The following is a 15,991-nucleotide window of genomic DNA, read 5'->3' on the forward strand; positions in this document are numbered from 1 at the left end:
GCCAGATAAAGAGCCACCGTCACCAAGTGGCACTGTGCTTAGAGCTCTCTTATCGATCCCCACAAAACCCTTGCCTCGGGTCACAGGGCTGGCAAGTCGCTGAGGAGGGATTTGAACCCAGGTCTGAGTTCCAAGTCAGAAAGGGCTGAAGCCTTCAGCTGTGTGGTCTCCTTAGCCTCCTCCACGGCTGGGTGGAAGGAAAAAAATTGGTTTCTTCACGCGCGCCGTTCCTATTGCTCGTGAATAATGGCGATACTGCCACGTCTCCTCACCCCTTTTTTTCTTAGAAATCAGAGTACTTTTTGCATCTGTTCCTCACGTTATTCTGACAACACCCCAGAGGTACCCAGAGACATTCTTGTCCACCCTCTTTTCAGAGAGGGGAGCAAAGCGTCTGGCCCTGCAGGAAAGGGGGAGCCAGGAGCGAGCATGCGGCTTAGCGGAGGGCGAGGCAGGCTCTTGCTGCTCTGACTGCGGCACTCTTCAAGAGATGTCTTGATTTCTTCGGCTCACAGGCAACATGCCAGGTGCTATTCTGGGGCTATGGCCCCAGTGAGACGGGCATCAAGTGGGAACCGGGAGAGAACACGGCGAGGGTTCCTCTCTGAGTGAGTCAATTCAGGTGCTCGCAGTGCCGATGAAGGGCCCTGAGCCGGCTCCCCGTAAGCGAGCTCCGGACTCCCCACCAGAGCCGGGACTGTGGCCGCAGCAACCTGCCATAATGCAGTAATGACAGGCTGCCAGGGAGCCCCGTCGCGGCCAAGAGGGGAGAGGAGCCCTTGGTATCTCTGGCCTGGGCTGTCTGAGGGGAAGACACCGGATATGCAGATGGCTCAACTTTCTCTTCCTCAGACGTGCAAGAAATTGGATTCGACGCGGTTACACCAATACCTTTCCACCCAGAGTCCTACTGCTAGGATTCATCCTTCTCCGTGGGTGGCTCCCTATCCATTCCTCCAAAGCAAAGGCTTCTGAGGTGGGCAGCCCTGGGAACAGCTGCCAGGCACTCAGCTCTCAGGCGACGACCAAACACAAAGGACCAAGTGCCGGCAGGGAGGTCAGAAGGAGCCGCTCAGGGACCCCATGGGACCAGGCTGCAAACGCTAACATTAAGCATGCAGGTCTGGCCAGCAGCTTTGGGTTTACAGCACCATCAAAACAAATTTTAAAAAAGCAGAGAACTCAACTGGTCTCCTCGATACCAAAATACCAGGCAACATTATTGGTTCTAACCCCACTTGATGGAGACCTTGGGATCTGTATGAACGTATTCCTATCTTTTGGCAGTCAGTGGTTGGTTTCAAAAAGTCAAGTAAAAATATTGTCTGGGCATCTTCAAGTGATCAGTATTTATGAATTACTTTCTCTGGCTCACACTACATAGGAATTTCCAATCACTAAAGATAACATAATCTACATTTTTTAAAAAAGCTTATTTTGAGAGAGAGCACAAGCACGAGCAGGGGAGGGGCAGGAGGGAGGAGAGAGAGAGAATCCCAAGCAGGATCCGCACTGACAGCGCAGAGCCCGATGGAGCTCAAACTCACAGACCGTGAGATCATGACCTGAGCCGAACCAGGAGTCAGGATGCTTAACCAACTGAGCCACCCAGGCACCCCCATAATCTACATTTTTAAGAAATGAAGCAGCTTCATATTATTTATCTAATAGTCTAATTAGTTACCAATTCTATAAATTGAAAACTAACAAAATATTCCCTATAAAATGTTGCAATTTAAAAAAAATTTTTTTGCTAATGGTTATATTTTGAGAGCTAGCTTCGCAAGCAGGGTAGGGGGAGAGAGAGAGGGAGACCCAGAATTCAGAGTAGGCTCCATCCAGGCTCTGAGCTGTCAGCACACAGCCTGATGCGGGACTCGAACCCATAAACTGTGAGATTATGACCTGAGCTGAGGTCAGATGCTTAACTGAGCCACCCAGGTGCCTCAAATTTTGCAATTTTCTAACTTTACAATTTCAAACATATCTTTCCAAAATATATTAAAAAAAGCTGTATTTACCTCTGACTCCTGGAAATTTTTGCGTATTCTGATAGGTTATTTTCGTGATTGGCCTGTACAATGGAGACCTGAAATGTATTCTGACTCGTGGCAGGCAGCACTGTGGTCCCTGAGAAGTCCTGATAACACATTGTGCCACTGGAATCTTTCATTTTAGGCTGCATGATTTGAGATAGAATTATCCTATAGTAGTTGTGGTCTTAAAGGATTTTTATTGATTGAAAAAATAGAAACAGAACAAAAAAATGTAAGCTCCACAGCAATGCTTCCCAACCCCAAGTGTGAGTCGTGTGGCCCTGTGGCAATAGCTGGCCTCATCTGTCCCACAGCCAGTGCCCAGCGCCCTGTTGGCTCTGCAAGCCCCCCCCCCCACCTTCCAGAGCCCAGAACGGGGACACCTGGAAGCAAGCAGAGGCACCTTGAAGGGTTGCCTGGTCCAGTACCCTAGTTTTCAGGTCTGGAATTGAGGACAGGCAGGGGGTGTGGAGAGTAAACTGGCACTGGGACCCTGTCCAGGGACTGCTCCATGACCCTGAGTGCCCACAGGACAAAGGAAGAGCGTTCCCAGGTGAAGGTAGAGTAAGGGGTGCTGTCATCGGCCTGGAAAAGGTGATCCTTCTATCACCAGTGACACGGGGCCGGAGTTGGGGTGCTGGGCAGTTAGGGAGGGCAGAGGTCCCGTCTCCTCAGAGTCCCCAAGAGTCGGCCCTACCACCCAGCCCAGCTTGCCGCCTCAGTGACTAGGGCATCAAGCAAACCAAGGAAGCCCAAGACACTTTTGACAGCTTAGAATTTTTATTAAAACAATCATTTAAATTACAACAATCCCCGGAATAGAAAATAGCCTTCCATGGTCTGGCCCTGACAGGAGGCAAGACCCAGGCCCCACTGGAACGAGTGAGGTTTGACATCTTTGAAAACGGATGGAGCTTCTCTGGAAGCCCATGAGGGGCTCGCCTGGCCCCAGGGCAGCTGGAAGAGGCTGTCTCCCCACTGAGGTGGACCCTCCGGGGGGCTGCAAGGCCCTAGCCCTGTCAGCGAGCAACACTTAGTCACCATCCTGGTTGTCAGACTCTGGATTTGCTGTTTTGATTTGAAAGAGAAAAGAGGGAGAGAGAAGCTTGTCCCCAAGCTTACAAAACACAGTCACTTAAGAAGTGTTATGTAATGCCATGGGGTATTGTCTAGCGGGGCCTGGTGGGTACATGAATAACTGAGCTGATGTCACAGGTCAGAGCGCTGCTGGGACTGAGGTGGGGCCTCGGTCAGGGCGAATGGTCAGGTCTGTCTGTGTAGACAGAACTGCTAAGGGCCAACACCCTAGCCTTAAGGAGTGTCACTAGCTGGGCAGCCCAAGAACCATCAGAAGCGCTTGTAATGAAATAATTGTGGCCAGGCCATGCCCTCAGTGGAGGCTTCCTGACTTGATAAGCTCCCATGCCCTAAAAATGTTCACTTGAAAAGAACACAGTCACCTGAGCCTCGGCACAAGTCCCTGAAAACCAAGCTCCTCTTTTATTCTGTTTCCTTCCACTGTGGCGCAGGACTTTTCTAAAGGCCACCATCCTCTCCGCCTACCCGTCTTTGGGAGGTACGCGCCAGCTCCCGCCTCCAAGGAGAGCTGAAGTGTTCCTGGAGGAGCGAGGCTCTGCTGGCCCTCCTGAGTCGGCTCTCGGGCCCGACGGTGCTCCTGCCACAGCTCAGATGCCAGCTGGCTCCCTCGTGGCCACATGGCTCGGCATTTCCCGGACTTGGAACACACACACAGCAGTTAAATAATAAAAAAAAAACAAAGCCCGACAACATTTATATAAACCACCACCATGCTCCTGTGCCCACAGCCACTGTTACAGATTAAATTTACAGGTCAGGAGGAAAGTAACTCGTCATGGAAATTCAGGGATGGGTGGTGTGCCTGGAGAGACAAAGCCTCAACACAAGAGCCAGGCCCTACATTACAGATGCCTTAGGACTCCCCTCACTGTGACCGCATCTCAGGGGAAGAGGCTTTTGAGGGACAGGGAGACATAAGGAAACTCTCTCAGCCACAACCATCTACACTGAGCATCCAGATGTGGAGTCCCACCCTGTATATCCTAAGGGGTTTGAGTGACACACAGGGCTGGCTTCCTCAGGGCAAGGGGGCCCAAAAGGGGGCTGGCCAGCCCGGGACACCGTTAGGTCAGCCTGACCGTGGAAAAAAGGCAGGATCTCCGTGAGCTTCTAAGTTTCTCAAAACCACATAGGATTGCCAGAGACACCTCTGCTCTCAGGACATCTCCAGGCCCTCACGTGTCCTCACTTAATAAGCCTCTTTTCACTGGTTCTGACTTTATCTCCTGCTCTGCATAACAGCCCCACTGGAAGGATCCGAATGGCTGGCAGGTCACAGCAGCACCACCAAACCATAGAGAAAAGGAAGGGCAAGAAAGTGGCCCCAAACAAAGGGGCATGGTGCTATGGGAGTGGCTCCGTGACCCGCTGCCGCCCGAGTGGAAGGGGGCTGTGCACCAGCAGGTGCAGAGCACCGATGGCGAGTGGACACCTGGCTTGTGCATCTGGCTTGTGCTGGGAGGAGCACACGGGACCCCACATGGCCCAAGGGGGAAAAAAAATAAAGGGCTGTCTGCCCCTAAAGGGCAACACCCAAAGGAGGCCCGGTACAATCAAGGCTTAGGAAGGGCTTGCTGGCATATGGCCCAGGAGGAAAGGTGATTCAGGCAGCAACACAGACTGAGGCCACAGTGAGAAGTACTTGTGGGGCCACAGAGTCCCAGCCAGGCTACCAGGTGCTGACTACAGCGTGACCGGGGAGTCCCCCGGTGGCCCGCCACAGGCAGGAGAGTCTAAGGCTGAAGGGCGGTGAGAAAGACACGCAGCTCCCGCCTGCCTCTCAAACCCTGGTCTGCGGTGGCAAGAGGAAGGCAGCGAGCGTTCTGTATGGAGCAGATTCCTACTCAGTTCTGCTGGGCCCCCGGCCCCTCTGCTGGCAGCCGACCCCTCATCACAGCTCCTGCCTAAAGTCTTCCCCTAGTCACAGCTGCCTTTCCCATTCTCCACCAGCTGGCAGCCAGAGCGCAGCCTCGGGCAGGGGGGCGGCGGGCTGAGGACACATCGCGTGGCTTGTCAGGAGCCACAGGCCAGCTCACCGACGATATGTAGCAGGCAGGCTGGCAGGCAGGCCGCTCTGGGCCTGCGCTCGGGTGGGCCACACTTCTTCGCATGCCAGTTCCTCACCAGTGGAGGAGATGAACGTTCTGGAGCCAGGGTGGGGTGGGGGCGGTGGCACCAGGCTCCCTGTCTCCAGGGCTCCTGCACACTTCACTCCCCAGGGCTCGGGAGGTCAGCACTGGACAGTGAGACATAGACCCCAGGGTGCCTTTGACAAAGGAAGTTTGGAACCCCACATTAGATGAGGAAAGACAAATACTTCTTTAAAATGTTTAAAATGAACTAGAACCCCACGAGAGAGCTCTCTGCAGGTCACAGTTCAAGGCAATTGCACATGAAGGGGGCTGGGCTCTCCACTCAGCTGGGAAAAGTTCCAGAGCTCCCATGGAAGCCCCCAGCCAGCCCACCTATGATGACTCCCACGGTGTCTGACCCATCCCTCTGGTGCCGGGAGCAGCAGGTGTGACAGATCCTGGGCTGGCTGGGCACCTGCTAGAGCTCTTCAAAGAAGGCCACTCGGGACTTGGCGCTCTGCAAGGTGAGCTGCAAGGAAGCAGAGAAGAAGTTGAAGGGCGCTGGATTTCTGCTTTTATGACAGGTGCCATCCTGCCTTGGGGACTAACCTCAGGGCTGGTTTGGAGTGGAAGGGAAGGCTGCTCAGATAGATATTCAAGGAGCTGGCGGCCAATCCCAAATAAGTTTCCAGATTTGCCCAAGAACTCAAATTAGGAAGTGACAAATGAGGACATGCCAGGAGGGATGGCTGGTGGACAGAAGCATGTCAGCAGGAAAATGTCATCAACATCATCTTTTCACAGAGGGCAGGAGCTCCTTGGACACTGTAAGAGATTCTCACATTCTCGTCTACGAGAGTGTCTAAGATGCTTCTGTGGGGCTCCGTCTGCGGTGGCGCCAGCCTGGGATGCTCGTCCTCTCCAGGGCTCAGAGGACCGGCTTGGCAACACAAGCCTCAGGCAAGGCAGGCCTGTGTCAGACAAGGAGGAGAGTGTCCCTCCCACTCCTGGCTCCCCAGGTAGCCCTACAGCAGACTTGCCCATGACCTGGCAGCTCACAGGGGGTTTGCATCTACAAGCTGGGAGGCAATGAGCTTTCTGGTTGGGGCTGGTTCGGGCAAGGGGGACAGTCCCCAAGGGGCAGTCCTCTGTCTGGAAACTTAAGGCCTTCCCAGGAAGGATGCTGGTCTAAGAAGCACAGGGCTGGGAAGATGCAGACAGGCAGGATCAGGGGTTGAGCTCTTGGCATGGTAGAAAAGGCACTAGAATCTGTGACCCTCCGGAATTGCTGAACCCTCAGCCCCTGAGACTCTGTAGGCCACTTCCCAGGATCTCCCCAAACAGAAGCATCTGGCACGGACACTTTCCAGCACCTGCTCCCCCTCCAGAAATCACCAGTTTGGGTGAGACTGTGTATTCCACATCCAGCTCCTGGACTTCGTAAAGGAGGGTTTTCAGGGAAGGTGGACACAGAGCACATAGTGTTCATCTTCATATCCCCCAAACCCACTTAGCTTACTGCTTCACACCTAGTAGCAGCTCAAACAATGTTTGTTGAATGAGTAAGATGTAGGCTCTTAAGGAAATGGGGTGATGCACGGGAAAGGCAAGAGCTCCACACGAGGCTAAGAAGGCCCGGACACTAATTCTTTTCCGTCACCAGCTCGCTGCGTGGCCTCAGTGGACACCCTTGACTTCTCTGTGCCTCTTTCCTCTGGAGTTAAACCATGGAAGTGGGTTGGATGGTCTGGCCCATTCCCTGGACCTCTGGCAGTCTCTAAATCTGAAAAGTCCTTGGTACCATCTTGCCTCTCTAAAGGGTGGGGGAGGGAAGCTCAAAACCGATCCCTTCTCCATCAAACACAGGCGGCGTCAGTGTGCTCAAATGAGACAGCTTGAGAGCTGGCTCTTTAAACCCTGCCAAATCTTGTGGCCTTGAAGTTCCTGACTAACAAGCTGAGTGCAGGGACGCGTCTGGGCTGTCTTCGTCAGTGGAACCAATTTCAGAAGCCCTCTGGAAAGCCCAGCTCTAATGGGAATGGAGAGGGCTTTCATTTCTTTGCTTAAATGGAACTCCCTCTAGAAGGGAGCCAAGTCTGGATGGGTTTCTCCCTAAATGCAGTCAGAGGAGAACGGCTGCGGGTTATGTGCTCTGTGATAATGGGACTCATGATGTTAACCGGGAAAGAAAGAGAACCTAAGAATCACTGAGACAAAATCCTCTTGCTGGAGAGTTTAAATCAAAAGGTGTGAAACCCAATGTCTCCACTTAGATTTCTTCCACGCTCCCAGAGAAGACCTCTGGCTGGCTCCTCGGGGGGACAAGGCACCAACAGGGGACAGGGAGATGCCCACAGCCCTTCCACACACTGAGTCACAGACAGCTCCAGCCAGGCTGCCTGACCTAAAGCCGCTGACCAGTTGGATGGTCCTGGGCAGGTCACTCACTCACTGTGGCCTCAGCTCCCTACGGTGAAGCGGGGCAATGGCACCCCTTCCTCACAGGGGGACACGGAGGGTAAATGGGAAGCACTGCGAAGCAGTCAGCACCATGTCTGATGCTCACGGAGAACCCAACAGCTGTTAGCACCAATCGCAGCATCACATTTCTTCCCCTAACCCCAGCTTTGGCTCCTCTCCTTCCAGTGGGGGTGCAGGGCAGAGTGTAGGCTAGAGGGGGTACAGAAGGCAGGGGCATGCACTGTGCTGGCCTTCGTGGCCTCCAAGGCAGGGCGAGATGAGGGCCCCGAGAGGCCTGGCCACTTCCCAGGCAGGAAGCCCAGGCTGTGGGGGCCTCCGAGAGCCTTCTGCCCATTTGTACAGTGTTGGCTCCAAGAATTCCTGGATCCTCTACCCAAGCTGCGTGCTGGCTGTCCCCTCGAGGTGCCAGGGGAAGGTTTTGGCAGCTCTGGCAGTGCCAGATTCCAGTTATTCAAGCATGTGTTTGTTGGGATGCAAAGCCCTCTTCGGGTGGGCAAGATGCTTCCCTGGATCCCCACCCCACCCCACGCTGCACGACAGGGGCTCAGCCTGACCTCTTATCTCACAAAAGCACAAGTGGTACCCCAGCCCGAGGAAAGGTTTGGAGCAAAGTCAAATACTCTGGCCATGTAGAAGTAGGAAAGCACCACAGACATGTGGCCTCTGCAAGAGGAGAGAGTACCACAATCCTCCATAAGGCACCAGGCTGCTACAGGAACAGGCAGACCCACCAGACAGAGGTGGCTGACGTGACCGTGGACACTGAGGACACTGGGAGCCTCCCGCTGTGGCCCACAGGCGGATCTGGCTACCACTGCCCCTGCCTTTTACCTTTACTGTGTAATTCCTGGCGGTCCTAATTCCATTAGGGACCCTGCTGTCAGGGGAAATTATTGCACAAGTGCACTGTCTGCAGCTGGAACCCTTCCAGTTCCCACCACGGCCTCTGCCTGCTCCCCCCCCCCCCCCAGCAGCATCCTTTATCTTAGACATCAAGATGTCCTCCTCTGGAGCCAGCCAGCTCTCCCTGTGCTCGTGCAGGAAAGCGGGTGGGGGAAGCAGGCAGTAAGAGGAGGGTCTGCACTGGGCGAGAACTCAGAAGCCCAGGGGCAGAGGTCAGGAGGGCCCCCGGGGCACCGCCAATAGCATCTGTCAAGCTGCCTTCAGCCTGGCTCCTCTCACCTGTGGGATCTGTCACCACCTGCTGTTTCTAGAAAGCTCACTAACTGTCACGTTTACAGTACAGCTACAGGCAGGGGTATTCCTAAGAGAGAAGGGGAAGGCTCAGAGGAAATGGCACAAAGCGAGCCCTTCATAAAACAAACTGGCTCTGTGGGTCTTTGTGTGCTCATGAAAATCAGCTAACAAGTGTCCTGGTTTCCCTGCCGCCCTCCCATGCTTTAAGGTGTACGAACCCGTGTCAGTGTTTGGTCTGCCTTCTTGCTCAGTGACAGGCCCGGCTCTCTGCTCACAGCACAGCAAAGGTGCCATGGAGATGGCCTGACAAAAGCCTCACCTCCTGCAGGTCACACTGTGAGAACTGAAGCCAGTCTCCCCAGTCTCCACCCCCCCCCCCAACCCTGCACTCTGTTTGATGATCGACAATAACCCTCTGCGCCCTCTGGCCCGACTTGCCAGGTTGGGGAGGCAGCGCCTCTGGGAACAAAGGGGAATTCCCCGAGGGCACATGGTGTGGGGTCCTACACTGCCATGGCGGGGGGACTACACTGCCATGGCCTATCTCCAAGCTTGTCGGAAAAAAGGTCTCCTCTGAATTTAAGTAGGTGGTGAAGCGGAAAAGCCTGGGACGCGGAGAGACAAGGAGGGACTTGCAGACAATGGCTACATCATTCTGGGACCTGCTGAATCTGGTCCACCTTTCTGATTCCTTCTAAGGACAAACAGCTAGAGCTCTGCCTGGACACGACTAGTGACTGTGTCTGCCACGCACCGCTCAAAACTCACACTGAATCCAGACAAGGGCCAACCCTGGGGCTCCCGGCAGTCCCGCCAGCTCCTTCGGGAAGCCATAAACCACAGAGGCCCTGCACAAAGCCTCCATCCTGCAGTGCTCTTGCCAGTTCCCTAAAGATGACTAAAAGAACATGAAGTTTCCTCACCAGGCACTGGGCTGACCCGCTTCTCTCTTCCAGCTGTCTCTTCACATCTGATTAAAATCAGCCGTGTGAATAATACAGGAGGAATTAAGTTCTCTCTTGACTGAACCGGCTGTTCAAGTCTGTCACTAATCCAATTCCTTTCTGAGGAGACAAACTTCCTTTGCTTTCTCTGCTGCAGATCTATACAGCTTGGTCTTTATCTTACGAGGGGCTCCGATCCACCTGTTGGGCCTGGCCCCTTCATCCTGCCCAGCATCAACAGCCACAAGCCTGGCAGTCACCTCTCCTCCTGCGCATTTGTCCATCAAACTGCCAGTTGTCTGTGACAGCCACCAGGCTGTGAAAGGGCAGGAGAGGGAGCTACTTGGCAGAGCTACACCTCTTCGAGCTATCAACTGTGTGTGGTGTGACCACATGGGCACATCCATCCAATCTCAACCAGTTCAGATCCGGGAGACATATCTGTCTCCTTAAAAAGGCAGGAGGCTGGCTCCTCTCAAGCCTACACAGGACCTAACCCAGGCCTGCACGCCATACGCAGGTTCAACCGGCTCCTGCTCACTGGGCAAGTGTTTCAGGCAGCCCATCAAGACACAACGATCTGGCACCTGCCCAGTCCTAAGAAATGGCTCCAGGGTCTAGAGACAGCAAGACTGGAAGGCACCTGTGACAAGCACCAGGCTCCCCAATCCCTCCCGGCTGGGGGCAGTGGGGAATGTGGCCAGCTACAAAGGATCCTCCAGCATCATTCTCAAGAGTGCCCCCTGCTGGAAAAAGACAGCACCAGGCTGGCTGCCAACTCTCCTTCCAGCTCTCCTCTAAAAGTCCTTTTGGGGGAATCATTTCCCAAAGTGATGGGAGGGTAACTAAATGTATTCCGGCACAGAGCCTGCAGCAGCAAGGCTGCTTGATTAAGAATGAATTACACTTTCATCAGCACATAGAGAAAATTGATTCACAAGGCCGCATTGTGATAATCTTGTTCCTAAAGCAAAAAGGGGTGGCGTGGGGGTGGGCAGGACACAGAGCCACTTGGGCTATCAATGACAAGAGAAAGGAAGCTCTACAATTAAGCTGGGAGAACAAAACTAATCAGAGCGCCAGGATTCCTCCAACTAGTCTCTGGGGGCCTTGCCTCAATCCACTCATCCCGAGGGAGGAGAAAGGAAGATGGGAGGGGGGCCATCTAATTCATTTTAAACAATAAGACCCACAGTGCTGAACCCATTTTAGATACTAACCTAATAACTCCAGGCGCTGAGACTGCTTGTCCCATAAAAATGCAGCGGAATTGAAATGCAAGCCCTAAAATCATGTTACACCTCCTTTCCGCCACTACATATCAAAAATGAAGGAGCGGGGGAGGGCACGGATTCAAAAGGACATGCGGATTCTCTGGCGCTGGGATCCACCAGGAGAAAGCCAACTCTGGAGCAGAAAGGTGACAGCCAAATCAGCAGCAGCAAATTCCAACATAATCTTTGGTTTAGGGTGTGATCAACATCCCCCCTTCCAAATCAGAGCCAAGGAGGGGGCAGGCCAGTGAAGGGGGATAGTTGCTGTACACTGGCCAGATTAAGCGCTTCTGCCGTCTTGCTAGTGACGGCTTGCACCCAAATGCCATCTGGTGATGTGTACGGGGAGAGAGCTGTGCGCACACTTATCCCTAAGCAGGGGTGGGATGAAAGGCCAAGTCCATCCCAATTAATGAATTCAATTCAGGGAAAGCCCAGAGGGTCTCTTTTGTATATTAATCTTTTAAGGACCTAAAGTAGGAAGATGCCTGGAAACTGGTGTGTGCCTGTGTCTTGAGCTGCCCGTGAGATGCTGGCAGGGGCCTTTGCTACTCCGTCCTTCTACCTGGAAAATGGACTAATCAGTCTGATTCACTTCACTGGGCAGGTAGAGACGAACTCATAGCTACAGAGTTCTCTGAGCACTGAGTACCTTAGCAAAAAGGTGCAGACACGCTGATGTCATTTTCAAATTGCCAATATCAGAAGGGAAATCACAGCAAGGATCATAAGAACAGAACCTCGAGCCCGCAGAATGAGTTTGCATCCCATCTCTTCCCTCCCACTGTTGCAGTAACAAATCAGGTGCCGGAGGAAGGCTGCACTGAAACACATCTTCAGTGCTGAGGGACCAAATGGGATGTTTTACTGCATCAAATAAGGCCCAATAATGTCCCCAGGCACTTCCAAATGGTTGTAAAACATCCTAAGAGGGCAAAGCAGGTTTTGCAGGATCTTCAACGCCTCCCCAAAGGGCAACTGCTTGACTGGGTAAAGTCTCCCAACCAAGAAGAGGAACTAGGTCGTGGTCTTTTGGAAAAGAGGCTGGCAGAATCTTCTATCTAGAGAGCTACCAGAAACAAGCAAGAGAATGGTAAGCCCTCCCCAGTTGAGAGGCACCTGGACATCTAGCTGGTGCACGTGTTAAGGTAAGAGTGGCCTTCGGGAATGAGCCCAGGCATCGCATCCAGGAAGAGCAGGCTCCCAGAGACCAGGCTGTGCTTCCCAATGCTTTCGCTGTGCTTCCCACAGAGCAGGGAAGAGTTCGCCATTGCAATCTCTTCCACGCGTTTTCTATCCACACCTGAGTGCTGCTGCTCCTTGCTAATCCTTGCTCCCACCCCACTCCCACCCCCGTTCTTCTCCTCCCCCCTCCTGCCTCTGCCACCCTTCAACAGCAACAAAAGAAAGGTTCTGGAGCTGGGAGCCAGTGCATGCTGCCTTTAAGTCAGGGCAGAGGATGCCGCACCAGACGATGCCCAGTTTCCAAAGCAGGCAGAGCCAACTGTCAGCTTGGGTCCAGTGACCGGGGTCATGGAAGGGCTGAACACATTAACTACACACAAGCATCAGAAACTAACCAGAGCCCTCTTTGAGGTGGGCGACCAGAGGTCACCAGGGAGGCTCTGGCCGTTGGTTTTAATTGTGGGAGAAGCCTTTCACGCATACTCAATCCTGCCCTGTGATTTATCACTTCCCTGGTGTTCTAAGTGTTCTACTTCACTTCGCCAGCCCTGCATCTCCAAGGGGAGTCAGTGCAAATTGAAGATGACATTGGACTTTTATGTCTTCTGGATCCAAGCGGCAGCTAGAGCTTCAGAGAACTGTCAAGGCTACTCATTCCTGTTCCTCCACCAGCGGAAACCACAGCTGGACCTTGATGGCTCAAACCATTTACTAATAAAATAAACTTTCTAAGCTCCACGATCCTCATGATTTGTCCTCTGTCGATTTCCTTTGAAACCCTGTGCTCCCTTGGAGATCATGGGCACAAAAATGATGACAAGTTTGCTGGCACTCAGACCAGCTCAGGATCGGGGAGTGAAAACTGTCCTCTGAGAGGGGATGAGAGCAAGACCCCGAAATGTACAAGCTCTGGCACTGCATCTTCACCTCCAAAGTGTGCGGCACAGCCGGCCACAGCTCACTTCCTCGGCACTGTGGCTCTGAAGCCCACGGCACCTGTGTCCCCTTCACTCCAGCCTCACTGCCGGACCTCACTCCCTCACTCAAAAGACTCAGAGGCCAGAAGTATGTGTTGCTGTCGCTCCCCCTGAGCATGAAATGAATCTAGGTTCTTAAGAGCGACTCTTGACAACTAGGTGCCACTCTGAATCACATGCAAATGCCAAACCAGCTGCACTGATTATCAATGGCAGGGTGGGGGCGGGGGGAGTGAATTGGAAATGTGGGCAGTTAAGATTGGCAGGAGGAACAAAATATACCCTTGCAAACTCAAATCGGATAGCAAAAGAACCAGTGATGTTAATTCTGGCTTCTTCAAAGTTTTTACCTCCAAACTCATGGAAACTCTTTGCTGAGCTCTTCCTGTGTAAAAGAGGTGTGTTACCTCTTTTAATCCTCCTAACAATCCTGGGGGTTAAGAACTGTTTTGTTCACTTTTTACAGGTGAGGACACTGGGCATTAAGAGAAAGTAAGAGTTACAGAGAAAACGAGTGGCAGAGTAGTGGTAACCTCGGTTAGCCAGACGGGACAGCCTCTTGGCATTCCCAAGGGAACATTATAACTAAGCCCTGAACCCAAGGGTAATCCCTGGAATTAGCTTAAGTGAGAGTACTGCGGAGAGGACACTGGGACCTCACAGTGAGGCAGGAAAGTACTGAAGGTGAGAAGAAGGAACATGCCTGCATTGTGGGAGGTAGGTAGAACCATTCTTTTCTTGAAGAAATCTATGATCAGAAAACATTAAAAACAAAACAAAAATCAATGCAGCCTGGTTTGAACCAAGATTAATGGGCTCTCAGGACACTGGAAGCTCTCCAGGTCACCACCAGTCTCTGCATTTCTCGTCCTAGACTTTGTAGATGGAGCTCTGACCTTCACACTCTAGGTGCCCAAACTTCCAAAGCCCACAGTGGTGTTTCTCTTTACTAGGCTTACTTTGGCCCAGACTACAGTAGGCACAGCCCCAGGGCTACCCCAGCACAGGCAGGTGGCTACTCGTCATGCTTAGTCACTAGCCCCAGGGACCAGCAAAGTCCAGAAAATGGAAAGAGAATCAAACGTGAAGTGTAGCAAAAACTGCCACTATTTAATCTAGTAATGCTGAGATAAGTCCAGCTATTATTAAAAGCCGAGCCCATTCTTCTGTTAACCCTCGAGTAATCAGAATTCTTGATTAACTGGAATCTGGCAGCCTGCTTTGAAAACAAGTTCACATCAAGACATTAAAAAAAAAAAAAAAAAAAAAAGACTTCTGTAAATGTCCTCGGAGCAGTACAAATCTGACTGCAAATCAAACCTCATTTGTCTATAATAAGAGCTCAGTGAGAACTGGCGGTCAAAATCAGGTCCCTGAAGAACCGAAACATTCTGAATCATTACAGAAAAAAGACAGATGAAATCGTATCAAGGTGGAATGCTATGGTCATATGCAGGAATGCCTGACAGCACAGGCTGACACAAAAAGGGATTTTTCTGCTGGACCCTGTGCTAGTCACAAAGTCCAGGAAACCAAAGTGGATCCACCCCAGGGTCCTCTGGGCACCGTGGGGTCACCACTTGGACAGATGATCCCCCTGGCCTGCCCAACTCCAGCGTTGGTCATACTGCCCTGCTCAGAGCACGCGCTGCTTGGTGTCAGGGCGTTTGATGCCAATGTGTGGTATGAAAGCTGAAGAAATAGGAGCCCACTAAATAAAAGTGTCACACACAAATTGGGGTTCATGCTATGGGCTCTTGGAACCACTGACAGACAGAATCCATCTTATAATGAGATCCATCTGGGACTTTAGTAGCTAACCTCTCTTGCTTGGATAACAACCACAAATAAGGTCTATCTTATGCCAGATCTCACTTTTTGGTAGAAAGCTTCCAGTGAGCTTATTTTATTCTAACAGCAGAAACTGTGGCGAGGACACCAAAGGACACATCCTACGCGACTGTCAGGTGTCGGTGGGCCCACTGGCTGGCGTACCGCTGGGGATTAGGTAAGGAGCAGAGGCAGGATGTTATGTTATTACTGGGCATAATAAATTCTCCCTGCTGCCGAGGCATGTTGGGAGGATGATGAACTATCGCAGAAGGAAAGGAGCAATCATTCCATTAATTCACTCAACAACCACTGACTGCTCATCTATTGGGTGCCAGCGACTGTCCCAATGTGAGTTCATGCTGACCACAACTCTGCCCCAGGCTGTGGAGGAGCTGAGCAGAGACAGTCTTCAGAGCACCGACAGACAGATAGATGGTCCACTTAGATGGGCTACAGATCAGACCGCTGTACTGTTGGTTTGCTTGACTTGGAAAGAAAGTGGATGTGTACAGAAAGGGGAGGCTCTAAAGGCAAATGAGTGAGTGAGGACAGCCCCTTCATTCCGCGACCAGGTATGACCATGGGTCTTCAGAAGCTGTCACCACATGAAAGGTCTTGATCTTGAGTTAAAGACACCCAGATCTATCCCATTTCCATGCTAGAGCTATTTATCTACGGACTATGCCACTGAGACAAAGGATTTTAGACAGACCTCACTGGACGAGAAGCCATGACCATCCCCAGCCCAACGATGACACAAAATGTGATGGACAGCTGGTCCTACAGCCCCATGACATGCTCTTCAGAACGAGGCAGCCTTCTGAACCCCCGGAGGTTGGTCTGGCCCCACAGGGCGGATGCCTGCTCTCAGACTCAAAGCATGCTGCGGCCAGT

General features: G+C 52.4%; 1 protein-coding gene across 3 annotated transcripts in view; it reads right to left on the minus strand.

Annotated features, from left to right (window-relative positions):
• Positions 1 to 2,797: 2,797 nt before the first annotated feature.
• Positions 2,798 to 15,991, minus strand: part of NF2 (NF2, moesin-ezrin-radixin like (MERLIN) tumor suppressor) — an 80,710-nt gene continuing 67,516 nt past the window's right edge. For all 3 annotated transcript variants that reach the window (XM_047088102.1, XM_047088098.1, XM_047088101.1), the window contains one exon: positions 2,798 to 5,735. In XM_047088102.1, the coding sequence (XP_046944058.1) occupies positions 5,685 to 5,735 (51 nt within the window). In that variant the 3' untranslated portion in view covers positions 2,798 to 5,684. The remainder of the gene's footprint in view (positions 5,736 to 15,991) is intronic.

Source organism: Lynx rufus, unplaced genomic scaffold (assembly GCF_022079265.1).
Source record: "Lynx rufus isolate CCGP_SWC_20201006 ecotype Redwood Valley unplaced genomic scaffold, mLynRuf1.p SCAF_24, whole genome shotgun sequence".
Taxonomy (NCBI): domain Eukaryota; kingdom Metazoa; phylum Chordata; class Mammalia; order Carnivora; family Felidae; genus Lynx; species Lynx rufus.